Genomic DNA, 21,430 nt, shown 5'->3' on the forward strand with positions numbered 1-21,430 from the left:
TAAGATTTAATTATCCGAGAGCATTTGGTTTCGAAATCTTCAATTTTCCAAATGTAAATTTAAAAATATACTACAATGAGTATTGACAAGTTGAAGGTATTGAAGTGTTTTTTCAAATCATATACATGAACTCTAAGTCGGCGATTTGCAATAAAACCGCAAATCGTGCGGTAAAGTATGTATTTTCATACAGATCGTTACGAGAGGATCTTTTTTACAATCGAGAATTACTTTACAAACTTCCTCCAAGAGAAATCCTCACAGATCAAGTATTGTGATACAACCAATAGAGGATTTCTTTTGGCAGAGTTTTATTCCGAAAATGGAAATTTATCAGAGGTAACACGCGGATTTACACATACATACGCGCTGGTCGAAGGGTCACGTTTCTCGGACGTTGCCTTTCATACAGGTCCTTGGCGACCGAACGTGTTGTCATATTTCTTGAGACCGTCCCCGTCCACGTACTATTACCTCCATTAAGGGTAGCTACACTCTCGTTTCCATTCCCGCGGGGTGGACCGCTGGTGGTCGACATCGATCAGGGGCTCTGTGTGTATCGCATGTCGATGAACAATGACGACGATGTGCGGCATCGTAATCGCGTCATATCGGCACCGGGCCATTCGTGTCCCGTTGTGAAAGCCATACGATCGACTCTGCTAATGTAACTTCTCGTTCGTCATTTGTGCGTGGGATGAAATCCCGTTTGTATTTTCACAGCCCAAGCTAGTCTTACTCTCTGCGTATAGTGTGAATAGTTTTAATAATACACGGAAAAAAAAGATTTGCTATGACAACCAAAAACCCTGCTAGTCTAGCAAATTTACCGCCGTAATATACGGACAGCCAGTTTGCTATGTTGCAGTAATCAAATCGCAAAGCTGCATAGGATTAGTAATTATATCTAATAAAATTTGATGTTACAGCACGGTAGATTTGTTAGTAGAGCAAAGATGATTCTTTATTACAACCAATGGAAAAGATAGCTTGGTACATGTAACTAATTTTTTTGCTGTTACATAAAAGAAAATTAGGTGTATTAATAAATCCTATTATAGCAAAATTATTAGTTACGCCAACAATTAAAATTAGGTAAAGTAATGCTCATTAAAACATTTACTCTGCAATTATTATTGTGGCGATCGCAATATGCACGGAAAAAACTGATTTAGTTGATTCAGCAAATCTATAGTTTGCTGAACAAAATTAAACGTTTTAAAGAAGTAAATTTGCTAATGCAGCAAAGAAGTCGTGTGTAAGAGCAATCGTTACTTTGTTCATCAAACAAATCGATTTGGAGAAATAACGACAATACAATGAGTATCCAAGCAATTTATTTTCATTGTGTTGTCATCGTTTCTTACGGCGGGAGGCTTCCACGCCTCCCTTTATACCCTACGAAACTGAATTTTGCTTCCGAGTTTTTGGCCGCCACCATGCGCGGCCTAGCGGCGGTCGGCGAACTACTCAGAGGCTGGCGCTAGCTACGTCTCGCACTTAGCGAAAGTGATTTGTTGCAGTAACTAAGATAATTTCAGCAAAAATCGATTTGTTTGATGAACAAAGTAACGATTGCTCTTACACACGACTTCTTTGCTGCATTAGCAAATTTACTTCTTTAAAACGTTTAATTTTGTTCAGCAAACTATAGATTTGCTGAATCAACTAAATCAGTTTTTTCCGTGTATAAATATATAAAATACATAATAAAAATGTGCCCGCGTATAACAGTGTTAACTTAATTTTTCCACAAATCTTGAGGACCCACATATAATTAAATTTCAATGCAAGACTTTCCAGTTGGAGTTTATACATAAAGGAAAGTACCTTATTGTGAGATAGGATCCTAATATGGGTTAACGGGGTTTCTATTAAATTAATAGGCATCATCAGTTGATTCCACCATGAATTTACTGCCCTTGGAGCGAAATCTGTTTAGTGGAAAATTCATTGTTAAATTGTGCAATTGTTGCGAAAAAAGATTTGTGATTGAATTTGAGTGTTGAAAACCTGTCATCTCATATTAGAGGACTTTCCTCTATATGTAGATGTAAAGGAGACCTGAACATATCATAAATGTATGTAATTTAAATAAGAGTTATTCGATAGATAGTATGATAATTTTTTAAGACACAAATAGAATTAAAGAAATACCGTATAAAAATTCTTTTACTCTTCCCGGAAAAGTTGTAATCCTTAAAGGTTTGTCACAAGATTATTACAAATATTATAGAAAATAGAAAAGTATTTATAATTGTTATAATTTAGACATTGCTCTCTTTATAAGAATTTAAACCATTTTAATTTTCTATAACGTTTTATTCTAAGTGTAATAGTTAATTTTTCTACAGTGACAATATGAGCGGGTGAAGATCAGCAAAAGTTTTCATTTTCATTCCTTTTATTAACTTACAAACGCACATACACACAAAATGCGTCACAGTCTAGTAATACTCTTGGATTTGACGTGCGAAAAGCGTTGAGCTTTATTGCTCGATGATTTAAAAAATTCTCGCTATCGCGTTTTGTACGTCATAGGATCTCGTGAAAGCGCTTCGCGTAAGCAACTGCGACTATCTTTTATTGGTGTACTAGAGACAGTTTATGCTACTTTTGCCGACAAAAGATGCGATCATAAAAGGAACCGTTCTTAGTAAAACCGTTATGCTTCGATCGCGCTTTATTTCTATCACACCTAGTCTCTACTTTTACAATTTCTACTACGGATACTGCAATGCAATGGAGCGGCACATGATGATATTAAATGTCGTTCCAATATATTGATAAAGTAACGTGAAATAGGAAAGATTGGAGAATGATCGATTTTTAATTAGAAATTACTCACATCTTAAATTATTTCCACTTGTTCCAATATAATCGACCAATAAATATTATTGACTATTAAAAAACAATTATTCGTCGTTTCATTATCTTAAATTTCCAAAATCTTCTACTTTTAATTAAAATATGTGCAATGCTTTTTTTTACATATTCGCTCCTATTCCCCAGCTCGTTAATTAAAAAGTATTATATACTAATTAGTTGCCAGACATTTTAAATTTTATTACATTTATATAACATGAAATCTTTTTTTAGTTTCTTCAGGGAGAATTTTATTCGACATGTTCATACGTGATAAAAATATATTAGTATATATTTGTCTAATAATCAAATTAGAAATCACAGAATCTCCTGAAAATGTTACAGGAGTCACATGTCAAACAAATCCACATCTACAAAAAGGGAGAAAATCATCGTTCAATAACGGCATGGCTATTGCAATAGCCGGCCACGGAGACCTCAGGGATCAAAACTATGTAAAGCCTCTTGGAGAAAGGCTCCACGTGTAAAGCAACGAGCGTGAAACAGGGCGCTGTAAAGTATCATACAAGCAGATGCTGCTCTTTTCTCTCCGATATTTTCCTAGCACGGCATACGCGGCCACTTTTATGCTCTACCACGGACACAAGCACGACACTTGTTGACTCTCTTTTGCACGAGGTCTTTCTAAGTGCTTACACAGTCTTACACTATTCCGACCAAGTAATGCAAGCTAGGAGTATTGCAAAAAGAATTACACTGCATCTGTTAATTTTATAACTATAAGTAAAATGATAAGAACGCGATTATTGATAAATATATAGCACAGTATCAATAGCATGTGGTTAGCAAAATCAGTTTTTTTTACGGAATTTTAAGAGAATTGTATTTGAGTCATATTCTCCTAACATTTTTAAGTTACGACGTATAAATATGACATCATGATGTAATGCGCTCTTTCTTGTGTGTGTGACAGATATTTTGAGTCATAATATTTTCCTCAGATCGCTGCTCCACAAGTTCTTTACTCTTTGAATTATTTCATTATTTCACTTCATATCACAAATAAAATGCAACATTATACTAAGCATTATTATAAGTAGCATTTTTTTCCCATTAACAACAGTTAATTCCATAAGATGAAATTTAATTAAAATTTTGTTAAAATTAATTAAATCCAAAATATTTACAGACATGATGCTTGATTTAATCACAGTTAGAGCCACAATCTTCTCGTGTCATCAAAATATTTTTTTGTCGTTCTTACCTTTCGTCAAAAGATCATTGAGAACGATGAGTCTCGACATCTTATAATCTTAATTGCCCGGTGGGGAAATTAGCGCGGAATAAAATTAGTATCTCCGCTAATGCTCTTTGAGAAACTCGACTCACTCAGTTAAGATTCCTGCCCGCCGCAAGATGAGATCGGCTGAACTTGCCCTCGGAATGGTTCGTTCAAAGAGGGGTTGGACGCTTCGCAAAGCTTTATTCGCGGTAAATATTTTACAGCAGTCGTTGGAAAGTAACGTTTGCATTATGCTGGTCGTGATAAGCCTTGGTATACAGAGAGTCTGTAATTTTTCTACCGAATACATCGCGTGGGCCGATATTAACTCCCTATAAAAAAATTGAGTGCGTCGTTCATATATAATGTACCTTGCTACAGTTGTTGATGACAGGATAAATTAAGAATATGCCATTTACATAAACATTTCTGCAGGATCGTGCGTCAAAGTTTGAATAAATTTCCACACCGTGATATCTTCAAAGCTATTAATTTTTATTAAAAAATGTGTACCCACTGACTTTATTTATAATTCTAAAAACAAAAGAGATTGCACTCTCGAAATATAATAAATATATTTTTATCACGCTGAAGGAAAATTTACGCTAAACCAATTCAACAATTAAATTTTACAGTTCTTCCTTTTTTTCATCGTTCGCGCATTGAATTAACGTCGACACATCTTTAAGGAAGAGCTAGTTTTGTTCTTAACAGGCGAGAAAATCTTCCTATTCGTCAAATATGATCATTATTGCGCATCCTGTATAAACACGTATGATTAAGGAGAATTTAACCCGTCGTAACGATCTGTAAATAGTGGTGGCCGTCCATTATGTTGCACTTAGGACCGTCGCAACGCTCCTTGACAATCTCGAGCACCCTTCATTGGCACGTTGCTAGCAACGTAGTTCTCAACCCTAATCGTCAACAACAGCCGCGTCTCTGAACTGGAGAGCCTTTTAACAATAGGAACTTGACAGTTTTTGGACCATCGAAAAATATGTTTGAATAAAAGTTTGTAATTGTTATTAGTAATACACTTTAATTTTACATATTATAGATGCGAGAGCTTGTAGCGTTCTCAATAGATTTTTCAAGTCGTGTGAATCGGTATAATTCAGAAATAATAAGCTAGAGAAACAAGACAAATAGGAAGTCAATAAGTATCATTTTACCGTAAACGTGTAAGTATCCTGCTGAGATGATCTGTATTTACTGAAAGGACCGTCTGGGAAGATAACGAAGTTACAGAACTCATCTTGTTTTCGAGGACCGTAATGCTCCGTTTTATGGACAAAATGGATTTCTGTATCGGAGTGTTTTTGTCGAAATTACTGTGGTCCTACGAGCGCGCGCTTTGTCTACAATGTCTACATAATGCAGGAGATCACTGCAGAGACGATAAAAACCCAAGATGAAAGTACGGTGGTCAACTTAGAAATCTTTTCATAAAGTTTTTTATGCCGTTGGTGACCGTGCCATGGAGTTAATTCGTCATTTCAGAATCACGATAGCTATTTTCGGCCGTCTCCGTGCGCCCGTTACGAAGCATTTCCAGGCGTTTTCCACTTTTACGAACGCCCGCCGGCTATTTGCCGTTTTACTTCCCTTTTGTAATTTCATTCGCGACTCTGCTGCGACTCTGCCTCTTTCTATTTACCTAGCCCCGTAGTATATGACGCGAGTTAAAGAGTGACGTTCATATAAACGAATATTGATTGGAAATTGTGGTGCAGAAAATAAGCGGTGAGTCCATTAAGAGCTTCGACGCATGTTAGTATGTATAGTAGCTTTCTCTCGTAATAGTTCAAGGTTTCTAATACCGATAGGCAATGATTCAAAATCACAACTGCTTGAAAATTTTTAGCATAAGAAAATCGACGATTAACTAGTAGTGGAAAACTTATTACAAGCCGCGAAAGTATAAAGATATAATTTATGAATGTTTAATTTAAATTAAAACTTTGAATATATATTTATAAAATTAATAACAAGTAAAAATTAAGAAATTTGAAATCATCAAGATGAAAAGAAAAAACAAAAATGAAGACATAGAACAAAGATTCGAAAAATTGAAACATTGTGTGAGTAAAAATGTTGCAAATATTTAAATTTGTTAAATTAAATCCAAAATTTCTTCACAAAATTCGACATTTGTGCGGTAAAAGTCTTTACAGTTTCTCTCAGACTTTTAGTAAGTCGATACTCTTGACAATGAAGAAAGGTAAAACTTTTAATATGCATGAGAGCACATCCTCTCCATATCTTTCTTTCTTGAGCTTTCAGCGATTCACACATTCTCTCCATTTCTAACCATTCTTTGGCTTTCAGCAACCTTTCGAATGATTATGGCCACGACATATGGACAATTTCTTCGACTTATCGTAAATTCTCTATCAACAAAATTTATAACTTTAACGCTTGCAACGCTTTCTTACAAAACTGTTTCAAGCAACGACCCATAGACAAGGCATTGCTCTAGTGAAACCAGAAGTTGGTAGTTTGAGACAGACAGAGATAGTTGACTTATGTCTATACATATCTTAAACTAATAAAAAGTTGTATTAATAATGTCTTACTTAATTTATTATTTCTTAATAAAAATATATTTTTTATGCCGACTTTCTAAGCTTTTTATTTATCGTAATCGCTCTTTTTCCTTCTATTGATGTTTACTGTATATATTCTTGAAAAATATATGCGTATTTAAGCTATTATTCCCTTCGCGTTTTTATCTTCTTATTTTTGAAAATTTGTGTAATGCTTGATATAAAATAAAATCGAATAAAACCATAATAAAATAGGATTAACTTATTAAAGGAAAGAATTACCTAGATATTTATTTGCGAGCAGCAACATTTTCATTGAAATGGCATGATTAAACATACATGGTAGCTAATTTTAAAGGTTTTGCTGCGAGTTTAAAAGATTGAAGACCGACCGCAAGTCGGCGGAAAAATATATTGTATAGCGCGTTTAAATTCACACCACGTTGTGGCCCTAATTGCAAATTAAGAAAGTCGATATTGCTTGGGCGATGTGCCAGCTTTAAGATACTAAAGAGCGTTTTGGACATGAAGCTCGCGCATGATCGCGCCAAGAGCCATCGGGTAGCGATAAAGAAATTGTAGTAAATTCAATAAAAATTCGCTTGAGAACCCTATTGCTGGAGTACAATACAATACAGTATTAACTCGCGCTGTCGATTCGGACAACGCATTCGCCAAGAGCAGTACGGTTCCTGCGTGTCGAAACGGAGATAGTAAGGAACCGGACAGCAAAAGCATAAGTAAGCCGAAGTTAAAGAAATGCGGTCATGCAAGACTTGATGTAGACATGACAAAATGTGACATTCTACTTCAAAGCGTACACAAGAGAAGAATACATAAGAGCATTCTACAATAGATGGCTCCTTTGTAGCGTTTACGTTTGTTCGTTTCTAGAATATATTATAATATTATATTCAAGATACGTTTGCCGAATATATCATGGCGAGCGTTTATCGCGTACCGAAAAGAAAGAGAAAACTACTGTGCTAAAATCGCACGAGTCTAATAAAATCGTGGTATGTTTGCTAATATTGACATCAGAAGGTGCAACAATTTGCGGAACCACGAAATCTTTGATGTATCACGATTCGCTTGTTGCACATCATTTAATTAATTGAATGCTATTTACATATTGTTGAAAATTAGTTTCAACGTACAGTAATTTGCCATTAATGCTCTCTGTATTAATTATGGATAAAATGCACTTTACAGACCGCTGCCATTATGGTAATGAAATTTATCGGCGAACGTCCCAGTACGCTTATTTTGTACTAAAAATATAATTACGTAAATTTTATTTTGAACATCTTTTGGAAAGCAAATCACGCGTGCCCTGGTCTTTCAAAATTACTTCCGAGATTAAAAAGAAATTATTATTAAACGATAACATAAACGATTAATTGCTACACGTAACGTAACATCAATTGAAATGTCAGACTAATCGAACAGTCGATGCAAGAAATTGTCGATTGAGCGAGAGGCACATTGTATCAGCCTACGTACACCTGTGTTCTCGAACGAATCGATAGTCGCACACTCGCGAGCACAATTAGATAAAGCTCGATCTCTAGTAGAGGTGTTTACAAGCTTGTTTACGATCGAGTAGCGGATAGAAAAGCGATAAGTACAGGCTTACGTCTGCAAAAAACATCAACCGCTCTTACAAAATTTACAATCTTTGTTCTTACTTCAAAATCCTATCGCTTTATCAAAAGATTGTCATGAAACGACACAAATGTTAGCGTTGTCTCGCTAAAGATCTTTTTTTGTATTAAAGTATTAAATTTAAAACAGTTTATTCTAAGTTGCCAATTCATTTAAATTCCTATTGTCTCTCTGTTTGCTTTTTATATCAATTATAGGCAGTAAAAGTTTATTCGCCTTAGGAACTTTTGGTAACAAGAAATAGTTACATAATTTCTATGATGGAAAACATACCTTTGTATAAATTTCTCAAATCACATGATAATTTTTATAAAATGAGCAAATATTGCAAGCTGGGTCCTAATAAGAAGTCTGAAAGTTAAAATCTGCCTTATAAAGTTCCGAACACTTCCATTTGAATTACATCAATTCGGTTCTACAAAAAACTTAATAAGTGAACTTTACCTTCCGTGACCTCCTTCGAGGAACGGAGCCTCTTCAGAAAATGTCAGACGTTGCTGTAGCAGAGAACAACATTCTCTGCAATAACAAGCAGATTTGTATATCCCTGAGTGCACACTCTCTTTGTAAGCCATCACAATGATACGATCATTGTAAAGGAAACTATTCTGTTTCGCGCTGCATCCTTCGTTACGCTTGAATTCGCTTAAACTGATTTGCTATTTTTTTTTGTTGTTTGCTGGGATATTTTCAAGTATGCGAATACTCCGGTAAATTTAGTTCTAGTTGCAGCTTTTGCAAGCTAAGAGTTACCGAATATACCTTCAATTAAAAGGCATGGCACAAATGCTTTAGAAGTTCAAAGAGAATTTAAATGTTTAGCAAGAAGTATATGAATTTAGTCAAGATAGAGGGCTTCAAACTTCAAGTTATTATAATCTACGCATCTAAAAACACAGAGAAAAAGCTTATTGATGAAATTCATTGTATGAATCTACCTGTAAATTTTAGAAATCGTATAAAGAAGAAAAATAAACTTCAGTTAATTGTAACATTGATGTGATTGTTAATTGCATTAATTTTAATTATACAAGTTCGATTTCGGGATCATAATAACACGGAAAAAAAAGATTTGCTATGACAACCAAAAACCCTGCTAGTCTAGCAAATTTATCGCCGTAATATACGGACAGCCAGTTTGCTATGTTGCAGTAATCAAATCGCAAAGCTGCATAGGATTAGTAATTATCTAATAAAATTTGATGTTACAGCATGGTAGATTTGTTAGTAGAGCAAAGATGATTCTTTACTACAACCAATGGAAAAGATAGCTTGGTACATGTAACTAATTTTTTTGCTGTTACATAAAAGAAAATTAGGTGTATTAATAAATCCTATTATAGCAAAATTATTAGTTACGCCAACAATTAAAATTAGGTAAAGTAATGCTCATTAAAACATTTACTCTGCAATTATTATTGTGGCGATCGCAATATGCATGGAAAAAACTGATTTAGTTGATTCAGCAAATCTATAGTTTGCTGAACAAAATTAAACGTTTTAAAGAAGTAAATTTGCTAATGCAGCAAAGAAGTCGTGTGTAAGAGCAATCGTTACTTTGTTCATCAAACAAATCGATTTTTGCTGAAATTATCTTAGTTACTGCAACAAATCATTTTCGCTAAGTGCGAGACGTAGCTAGCGCCAGCCTCTGAGTAGTTCGCCGACCGCCGCTAGGCCGCGCATGGTGGCGGCCAAAAACTCGGAAGCAAAATTCAGTCTCGTAGGGTATAAAGAGAGGCGTGGAAGAGAACAAGAAGTTCTATTTGGAGACGGTACATACTAAAAAGAAATGTATCGTCTCCAGACAGGACTTCTTCTAACTAATTGTAAGATAATTTCAGCAAAAATCGATTTGTTTTATGAACAAAGTAACGATTGCTCTTACACACGACTTCTTTGCTGCATTAGCAAATTTACTTCTTTAAAACGTTTAATTTTGTTCAGCAAACTATAGATTTGCTGAATCAACTAAATCAGTTTTTTCCGTGAAAAGTAAAAATTGTTAGACGTTTGTTATATAATATTCTAAAATAGTTGTAGCGGAGAGAGGACTCTTTTAGGATATGCAATACACCTTGAAGAAATTCTTCAGCATCTAGATTTTGCTTGCCGATATGAGACACAAATGCAATAAATGTCAGATATGTACTTAGCATAACAGGATAAGGATTGTCTGGGAAAGTAAAATTAATGGAGCGAAGAATATAAAGGCTCTGGAGGTATGGCGGTATGGTAATACTTCCTGCATACACAATGAAATATGACACTGGCCTCTCGCTAAATAAACTTTCTAAGTCGACGATTAAAACCTTGTTAAATGCGAGTGAAGTAGAATAACGACACTGGCATATGTTTCTCGTGTATCGTGCATTATAATGCATGTCTCGTATTTTCATATTTCGAAGAAAGTTTCGCAGGGAGGCCTGGAATGTTGTGTCACCAAAACAGGACTGGTGTCAGCCTCCATTACGAAGTAATGAACTTTCCATTGTTTATTTCCTTCCTTCATGCGGGCTGCTCGTCAACGTCGTCAACGTTGATTAAGTTACACCTGCTGTGTCTAACTTCATCTGCTAGTCTCGAGTGAGATGTCTCGCTGGGGGAGACGTCGCCATTTTATCTAAGGCGACGGGGCGACTCTCCGTTAGAATAATCCGAGCAGTAACTAGTGATTCAACAAACATAGCGTTGCTTTTCAATCCGCGTACATGAGATTGTTAACATACAGTGACTTTTGTGACAATAAATTTAAACTAAACAATTAAACTAACAATTCTATTTCTCTTCGGAAAGATGTAAATATAATTCTTAGACGAATCGAAATTTCTTTAACAGTTTATGTAGAGTACGAAAGAGTAAGAAAGGTAAAGCGTTATTCTTTCGATACTTCGTCATTCTATAATTGTCAGGAAATAACAATGTTGGAAGTAAAAAGGAAGTTGCGGATATACGAACAGATCCTTCTTCATCGTATCCCGGAAGTAGGTCATTCTAAGGTCCTCGGGCCGTCTCTTTGTCAAGCGTACCTCGGTTAAGATTCGCTACTTGAACGTATAAGATATCCCATAGGGAAGACGTCCATTCTGTTACGGAAGGACATGTCGTTTATCACTTCATGACAGTTTCCAGCTTTATCAAGGTGTGAAGATTCCTGTGTCGCGAATAAGAAATTCGTCGGCTGTTGATGCAACGGAAGAATGATTTGCCGCATTGAGAGATTACATTAAAAAGTATTGTATGCTGTCGATACTTGAACGAGATCTTATCGGTTCTACCATTCGGTAGTTTTATCATTCAAGTGTTCCATTCTTTCTTTTCACTTAGAAATCATATCGTTAAAGCACGCCATTAATTTTTATGCGTTTTCATATCGTGTCGTTCGGATATACAATATTATCGATTTCCGCTTGTGCAGTGCGATCTGCAAACCGCTGTAACCGATATGAGACTAACTCGTCATCCTGTGCTGAACGAACAGCTCTGGAATTCGATGAACGGCAAGTAGCTTTTGTTGATCTAAAGTCAGTTTCGTGGGATCCCCAGGCCTCGAGGACGCTTGTACAAAGGATGTCATGCTGGAAGGATAGCAGCCTTTGATTACGGCGGCTTCTACTGATTCCACGAGCGAATTGAGGTCACCGAATGGCCAGACCTCGATATGTCCCTTCCCTTTGACGGAAGGGATGGTTCTCGGAATCGGGACAAACGGCAGGTTCTTTCCATCGGCCGCTTTGAAAATTGCTGAAATTTTTTTTTCGGCATAAACGTTAAGAACGTTATTTCCATGTTGACGCGCCCGAAAATATTTATCGAAGCGAATAAATCGAATTTTCCTCCTACTAAATTCTATTGATGAGACTTAGTTCATTCGTGAAACTTCAATAATTCGGTGCGCAAACGGGCGAGATAATTAATAAACGTGACTTTTCGCAAAAAAGATGAGAAATATTCATATGAATTAAATTTGGATGAAAATTGGACCACGATAGCGTACAAAGCTTTGACAGAAAAAGGATTATTTGAAAACTAAATGAAATCGGAAAAATGTCCCGGAACGTTTCACGAGGGTCTTAGCCTGTCACTGTATTTTATGCGAGCATATGAATTTTAATTACACAGATAGCTTTTATTGCTACAACGACGATATTGAACAACGGCGCTTTCATTTTATATATCATATTTATAATCCTATAACATATCGCGGCAAGAGCGATCGCAATAAATAAAAGCACGAATAATACATAACAATTCAAATAATATATGTTTAGAAATCTATTATATTTATAGTAGACGTTTTTAAATATTAATTAAGATGATTAAAGTTATATACCTGTTGCTAAAGATTGAACAAATTCATATGTATGATACATGTACAGTACGTGCTTTACATGAAATGTTATAACATTCATCACATCGTATTTTGACTTATGTATCATATTTTTGACGAGATAATTTTTGGAAAATATCACGAGCTTCTTAATACACTTTCAAGTGGTTTATCTCATGATAAATGAAACTGACCATAAATTCGTTCGAGTGAATATCATGGACCAATGTTTTTTCTTGTTAAATGCCACGTAATCATGAGTTTTCCAACTTGTACAGATAAATCAACTAAAATATTGCAACATAATGTCTCAAGAAAATATGGCACATGAATGCAAACTTACACGAAAGAATGCGAACGTACTTTACGTCAACTTTACGGTGCCTTTGTTGCAAGTAGAAACATGAGAGTTCTTCGTGTGTAAAGAGATTTCAAAGGAGAGAGGGAGAGAGAGAAAGACAATGAGTTAAGATGTTTATTATTCTTGTACTTGTTCTTTCTCGGGACCGACTGTGATAATAGACTTTGCATAAATCGTAAACCTGCCGAGATAAGAGAATATTTTATTCGTGCATCGTTGATGCGTATAATGTATACCGCGTTACTAATTTTCACGAATATTACATTTTATATACATCCAATCGCGTTAATCAACTATTGTTACGAAGTAAATCAAATTTCTTGTGAAATTTAAAACGTAATGTTTCCAAAATGTACTTTTAATCTTGTAACATTTAATTTAAAATAAAATAAAGTTTTAACACTTAACGAATAATGAAGACCTACTATATATAATATTTTTGTGCAAAAGCAAAATTATTGCTTGCTGTTACCTATCAGTATTTGCCTGTCAGTTTACAAACATCGCGTCGTAATATAAGATTCAAGTTGTTGCAATTCTGCCCGTGGAGTATCTCAGATTTATCGCGTATGAAAATGTCACGCGAGAGAAAATCTAGAGGCTGATAGAAGCATTCGTTGAGGGGATATGCTAGCTAGAGAAAAGAAGGGAGGGCAGGCTTTAAAAAGAGATTAACAGCTCGCACTAAATGGTCGGCTGCGCTTATGAATATGCAACGAAGCAGCTTAAGAGAAAGGTCGCGATGCATCGCGGCGGCCTTATTAAAAGTGCATTCGCCGCAATATGCACACAAAATTCCGCGATGGAAATGCTACCATTGTTTGTACTTCTCTCCTACGTCTTTTAAACTGCAGCTCGTCATAATTTACAAATGTAATGGAAATTTTTTAAGAGAGAGAGAGAGAGAACGTGTGTGCGCGCTAAAAGTCTCATGCGACTCGCTCTAAAGCGTTCTCCGATAGAAGCAGAGGATGAGGATGTAGTTAACTGGAAAGCTCAGCGCACAGCACTAGCGTAACCGGATTAAAGCGTTGAATGGCTAGCTCACGCAACAGAGGCAGTGTCTTACTGGAAATCCGATTGAGACATTTGAAATTGTGCGAAGAGAATCTCGGAATATTCGTGAGAATGCGACGAGCAATCAAACGAAATTATTTGCTCGGGGGTGCGTAAAGGATGCCGTCGTGCGTTGCCGACGAATATAAGCTTCCTTCGAAATCCCATTTTGATTATATCTAACTTCGTAAATCTTGCTAATTTGTGAGTCGTAGAGTCATGCGAATTGTGTTTGTTTTTCTGACGATATAAAAATTAATAATATATAATAACGACATGATCAATTAATAACTTTTACTTATTAATTGAATACATTAGATATAATTAGGATCATTCGTTATTCGTGTGTATTATCGTTATGTTGTATCTTGAAACTTTCTTTTGAGATGTTTGTATCAAGTACATATATCACTCATGTATAGTGCGCTTGCTCTTAATTACGAATGTCGTTCTTATTCTACTTATTTTGAAATTCATAGCAGTCCATATGCAGTTTATTTCGAGTGCGTATCGGAAGTGTGACAACTTCTTGTCACTGTGAGATGCGCGCTCGTTACTCAGGGTACTTACCCGGAAGTGGCCTGTATGTCGACCTCCGGCCAGGATGGTCTACGACGGCAGAACATAAGAGGCGGTCGATCGCTGGATCCGCAGCTCCGTCGAAAGGAGCCGACTCGCCTCGGTGATGTGGCACCACTTCCTGTCGCAGGATGTACCGTCAATCCCGAAGCTGGAGTGCACTCGAGAGTGCGTCTACGTGCTGAAAGAGAGCGCGTGTGCGACGACGTGACGGTGCCTGGCGGTGGCACGACCTGAAAGACAAATAAAACGAATTCAAAGATGCTGCGCAAAATTTCATTCAGCTCTGCAAAGAAAATAATAAATATAACTACCGTGTGTTTAACAATTATTTAACTTTAATGTATTTATTTTTAATTTGATAAATCAAGGTTTTATGTAAGTGATAACAACAATAATCTAAATGTATAATATGTGGGTTAATTAAAATTTGTATCGATATACATAAAAATTACTTTAATTTAATTTATTAATTATAAATATTTATAAGTAACTCAAATGTCTATTTTAAATAGAAAATGCTGTTTGTGCAAAACAGAAGAAATTCAACATTACAATTAATAATTATTTTAGTACGTTTTTCTTTGTAGGACATGTTCATCAATTCTAATGTAATAGACATTTCAATTAAAGCACTGACGTTAATAAAGGTATTGTTTCATTAAAAACGTTTACCCGTATCGACCTTTTTTATGCATATAAGATTTAATAAATCACATTTGCTCGTTCATTTAAATGTATGATGCTTGGCTCTAAATATATCGAATAAATTGCAGCTATACATTATTATGCGTTGGATACAATAATTTATCGCTGCAAACACGTCTCCATTCGCTTGCATAATAATATCTGTCATGCTTATTAGAGAAACGCGTTCCTATTGATGCGTCGCACATTAATAAATTCCGATTGTAATCGGAAATCGTAATTTCGTATTGTTAAAATTTGCCTGGTGCATGCTTAATGTTGCTCCAAATATAATTTATATTCCCAATATTGATAATATCGGAAAATAATGTCGCAAGAGAATTAAACTTTTTATGTCTGCATAAATTAACACCGATGTAACAAGCGGTTAATTACTGCCTCTAGTGCATATCGGTAATCAATAAATCGATTTTTTCCGCTAAATGGACAACAACGATCGCATCTTTGTCCGTTCTCGGATGGTAATACATCCTCTTTAGTGTCGCCCCTTTCTTGGTTTCTTTAATCAAGAGAAAATATGGTCGTCCATTAGTCGATCTTGTACTCCTTATAAGGAGTTAATCTTAGTTTCATACAATTAGATTTCCTATTAGAATTTATATTGAAATTTACCGCGTTATTTACTCGGGAAAATTTGCGTGCTTTTCGATTGCTCGATTGGACGCTGAGAAAATAAATGTTACCTCAGCTAATAGAACTACTAGCTTAATTCAAACTAATAAAAGTTACATAAACCGAAAGAATTGAAATTAGAGCATTTCTCTGAAATCTTATCAAATTCTTGCCATTCACAAAATAACATGCAATTATTGGAATATGTATTAGAAATTATTCGTTTATTAATAAGATCATGCAGTGGTTGAAATAATTCGCGAAATATGATTTTTTACTTACCTAAAAATAATATCTATTTGCTACAATATTTTGTATGCAGTTTAATTATAATAGTTTATGTTTATTACTGTTATTTCTCAATCAGAATTATAGACTCGTATGTGCAATTTCTGACCCGCATATTGATTTAATTAATAAGCAAATTTAACAATCATTAAAATACAATAAGTTTGCTGAGGATTAAGCGCGGTTGCTCATGCAATAAACGCAATAAATTATTGATTCATGAAGCTCACTAAATTTGTTTCTTGCTGCAACGATAAAAAACTAGTATAATAACGTGCTCTCAGTGCTTTAATCATTACATTATCAGTAATGAGTTAAAATGGCCTAGAAATAGAAATAATCATTATTTAGCGAGTAATATCTTATTTTCTACTTTATTTTAAGCAATTAAAATCTTATAAGGAAATATAGTTAAAAATCATACTTTATATTAGAATAATAGATTATCTAGAAATAAATGATCTAATACCAGATTTCGAAAGTTGCATGACGACCCATGGCTGGCAAATTGTAATTAAAGAAATTCTAAAGAAAGAATTTGCCAGTCGTGGGTCTTCATGCAATTTTCTACGTTGGTTAATCAATTACTGGCGTGAAATAATTCTTTACGTAATACGAGATTCGTCGTTCATTCCGCGACACCTTCCAAGCGCGTTCCCCAATCTAAGCACATACCTTGGGGAAACCATGTGGCGTAGCTTGCTGAGCAGCAGCCGTGCTGGTGTTGGTCGTCGAGGTGACGCTTCCGGTAGAACCACTTCTCCCGGTCCCGCTGGCATCACCCTTCGAGTCATCACGACTGAAGGAGAACCTTTTTGGACTCAGGCTAAAACCAGCCACGCTGTTCGTTACGTATTCCTGCAGAGAGCTGAAGAAACTCATTTTGATCGTTGATGCAGTGGCCCTTTCGTCGTTTTCTGCGTGAACGCTGATATTGATTTTTCAAACGACCGAATGTGTCATCGCCGGCTCCTCCTCAAATTCTTTCCTGGCTCGCTCTTAGGGACCGAATTGCGTCGATGCACCTCAAAATCTACTGGCATCGATCTCGCGGAAAATCGACTAGATACCGTTCACCGGCTGACTCATCGCGAAGGAAGGTCTTCCGACTTCGGCAACTTTTACGGTACTTCGTCACGTCGCAATATCGATTCTCGGCTACGGCCATTTGTGACTCCAGACCCTTTTCGCAATTCTCCCGAGAGATTTCCACTCGCCGCAGGAGTCATCGTACTTCGTCGAGTACTTAAGATATTACACAGCCCCGACATTTCGGCTCGCGCCGTTGACTCGAGGCAATCATCTGTGAAAAATTGAGAAGATAAAATTAGATGTGCATCATATAACTGACACAGGCTAAAATTAATAAATCTTTAAAATAATTTGATATATAAAGATGTTACTTTCCGATCAATTTCGTGTCATCGTAGTGCAAAAATCGTCTGGCTTTTCATCTAATGCAAATAGGAAGCTAGGATAGAAGTTTATTACCCAGATTTTAACTTGTGCCAAGAAAGCTATCGCATTGCCAACTTGCTGAAATGTTGCGCGAACACATTAAGGGCATCTGAACTTTCCAACGTAAAACTTTATAACTTTTCGAAAACTGCTCGTCAACTACGTTTAAACTTAAACACGTATCCTATGCAAAGATTAGCGATCGATTTCCAGCCATGTTTAACGTTATTCTAGAAAGTTTTGGATACATGAATCATTTATGAATTATCAATCATTTTGCGTCCCACTAATTACAAACTTCCAGCGAGAAAATGGCGATATTTTTAATGACTACCATGGAATTATTAAAATATACAAACTATTATTATTAAAATTCCAAATTTCATTCGACCACAGCTGGCCACATTTGTTAATTAATCGGTTGATGCAGAAAATTTATTGCGAAAAATATTACCTCGGCCAGGGTTTGAACCTGGACCTCCCTTACTCTCAATATTTGTCGCAAAAACAGTATACAGATGACATCCTCGAGTCTGTTTTTCAACTTTATATTACGATACTTTATATTACGAATAAAATTTGGAATTTTATTATTATACTGGCAATTACTGATCTATTATTATTAAAGTTGAAAAATCTCTAAATGGTATAACATTTATGTCATAATTATTTATTGAACCTAAAGGAAGGTATTATACTGTACGAATGTGCTGCCGGGAACTGAAATTCCGTAGACCGAATATCCCGACATGATATTCTGTGGTTCGTTGAAAAGTGTCCGCCATGATCCGAGGGACTAAAAGACCTAAAGTGGACTTGGTGGAGCGTAATTACGAGATTCGAGGCGACTTGGGGCTGGCTCGCAAGCTCTTTCTGGTCGGTTGGGGCATTTGTCCATTACCTCGTGAGCCGCACATTAACCGAATCTCATTTGAAATACCGGGATCCTGCGATTGAGAGTCGACCTAGAGGAGGAAACCGGCAAAGGGCCGAGGGGTTGGGCAAATTAATCTGCGACCAGCTGCATTTCCGCTGCGGTACTGCGTGACGACGCAAAATACACATACGCGAACAATAAATTGGACGGCGATGCGATTAGGACCGCGATTGCGTGAACAATCTCGTCTGATGAACAATCTCGCGAATCGTCCTAGAACCGAATATTCTCGCAGTTATTTTTTAATAATAGCATTAGTAGTAGAAATCCGTCGGTGAATCCGTGAAATTTACGCCATATTACACCACGCAAATTGTGTATGCGTGCATTGCGAATAAAATATCTATTCCAGAATCTGCGAATTTTTAAGAAACATATTTTGACAATTTTACCGAAGACTTTTCTTTAAAAGATTTCTCGCGAGGTTTTTGTCATTTGGGTTAGTCACAATTAAAAAACTACTAATTTTTTCAGAGTATAATTAAAGAAATTTTAAGTTAATAAATAAAACTGACACTGTACTTGATATAAAAGAGATATCTATTACGTGCATTACATTTTATAAATATATCTCCTCATTATTTGCGCATTGAATCAAAATATCTTATAAGCAAAAGTGCAGACTCATTATAATTACATTAAATAAACGCTCATTGTTACTGCATCAAATGCAAGTAATTATTCAGCGAGAAGTTCTCAGAAATAATAAAATTTATATTTAACAAAGTAGAGTAAGAAAAATCAAAGAGCTGTCGCTCTGACGCAACCACGGTAATTTGTTCTCCTTCTTATGCAACATAAACTATTGTACAATCTGTGAGTGGCGTTCTCGAACGCAGTTGCTCTCCAGTAAACCGCTGTTAATTGCAATCGGTTACCCGAATGCATCTGGCGCAAAATGTAGTACTCGCATGGACGCTGGTATCAGGCGCTGCGTTTAAGCTTCGAAATTGTCCCTCTAATCCGAACCGCGATGTTTGCAAAACCGTCGACGTCGCGAGAGCGTCGGGCTTAAGAGAAGTAATGAGCCCCGCAGGAAAATAGGATGCCAGAAGGTAAACGCGCAATGTAAACACGACTTGGCGGGGTAATCCGCCAAGTTACATTGAGATCACGGAAACATGCCAACGGGTTACGCTGTGTTGTAAAATCATGTTTCACGATCGAATCAGCCGAGCCGGTTGGAAAATGGAACGTCGCCCCTCGGGGTGATATCCGCGAGCCTATTTAATCTTGTTCTGAACCGCAACCCGCAACTCATCTTCCATTTCGCACGCACTTCCACGTATCGCTAAATTCTAGTGAGTAAAATTTCGAGAGTAAACCTTCTACTGAACATTGTATAAAATTATGATCGGAGGAAATATATCCACCATTAATAATTTATTATACGTCGTATCAATATTATATTTTTAGGAAGACTATTGCAAATCACATTGTATTGGCAGATTTGATTACAATTCCTTTTTGTTACAATCAGCTATGTGAGTTTTCATAATTAAAAGTTATTTTTGTACATCTGAAAACATTCCTTGAATGCAGTAAAATAATGTTAAAAATGTTGATATGATAAAATAAACACCGGAATTTGTCGAAAATAGTGGCACTAGTAAATATGAATGATTTGAAATAATATTATTTAAAGATGTATTTGTCATATTTAAATTTCATTCTTCACAGAGAAGATGCAAAAGCACTTTGAATTCACGGATAATATTCGCAAAAGAGAATAAATTATCTCGAATTAAAAAAAAGTTCTTAAAAGTGATATTTTTAGGATTACATCGTACTACCGACGTTAATAAAATTAAATGCTGCAAGAATGTATTTTAAAGGCTTCGAAGATGAATGCGGCATCTTCTGTAACATCATATCTTGAAAGTTCCCTTCTGCGTGAAGTTTTAATGAAACTGCGTAGTTTCTCAGTAATATACCGTCATAGATAGTAGAAGAAGAAGGGAGTAATAAATTCCCGTAAGAGAGCGTTACAATTTCTGTTGACGTAACGACTTTCAGGGATTTTGAAGAAAGAAAAGGCAACACACCTATTGCGAATCGTGAAATCGCTTAATCCTTCGTTACCTCAGATATCTTTTTTCAGATATCCTTTTACCTTTGTAATATCTTGCAGGAATAATTGCTTTTAGAGTTCACCAGTATGGTAATGCGACTCTCGGCTTGACGCAAAGGCGACACTCGGCTAACGTCTCACTTTTTTCTACTTGCTCTTTTAGAATTTTAATTGAATCATTGATTTAAAGTTTTAAAATCGTATAATTTTCTCTTCTCATCACACATTCACATATACAGATATACATATACTGTTTGTATATACACGGAAAAAATTGATTTAGTTGATTCAGCAAATCTATAGTTTGCTGAACAAAATTAAACGTTTTAAAGAAGTAAATTTGCTAATGCAGCAAAGAAGTCGTGTGTAAGAGCAATCGTTACTTTGTTCATAAAACAAATCGATTTTTGCTGAAATTATCTTAGTTACTGCAACAAATCATTTTCGCTAAGCGCGAGACGTAGCTAGCGCCAGCCTCTGAGTAGTTCGCCGACCGCCGCTAGGCCGCGCATGGTGGCGGCCAAAAACTCGGAAGCAAAATTCAGTTTCGTAGGGTGTAAAGGGAGGCGTGGAAGCCTCCCGCCGTAAAATATACGGGGATCAATTAGATCCCTTAAATTGTATTGGAATCCGAGCATTCGGCAATACCAAATTATATTACCAAATGATATTACTGCAGGAGGCTTCCACGCCTCCCTTTATACCCTA

General features: G+C 36.0%; 1 protein-coding gene across 3 annotated transcripts in view; it reads right to left on the bottom strand.

The window, feature by feature from the left end:
- The window catches only part of LOC105569241 (BAI1-associated protein 3), a 78,387-nt gene that overhangs the window by 26,817 nt on the left and 30,140 nt on the right, over positions 1 to 21,430 (bottom strand). For all 3 annotated transcript variants that reach the window (XM_012025535.1, XM_012025533.1, XM_012025534.1), the window contains exons 2-3: positions 16,932 to 17,559; positions 14,640 to 14,881 (exon numbers count right to left, since the gene is read on the bottom strand). In XM_012025535.1, the coding sequence (XP_011880925.1) occupies positions 14,640 to 14,881; positions 16,932 to 17,138 (449 nt within the window). In that variant the 5' untranslated portion in view covers positions 17,139 to 17,559. The remainder of the gene's footprint in view (positions 1 to 14,639; positions 14,882 to 16,931; positions 17,560 to 21,430) is intronic.

This window comes from Vollenhovia emeryi, unplaced genomic scaffold, assembly GCF_000949405.1.
Source record: "Vollenhovia emeryi isolate VEMERY1.0 unplaced genomic scaffold, V.emery_V1.0 DF939125.1, whole genome shotgun sequence".
In the NCBI taxonomy this organism is placed as follows: Eukaryota; Metazoa; Arthropoda; class Insecta; order Hymenoptera; family Formicidae; genus Vollenhovia; species Vollenhovia emeryi.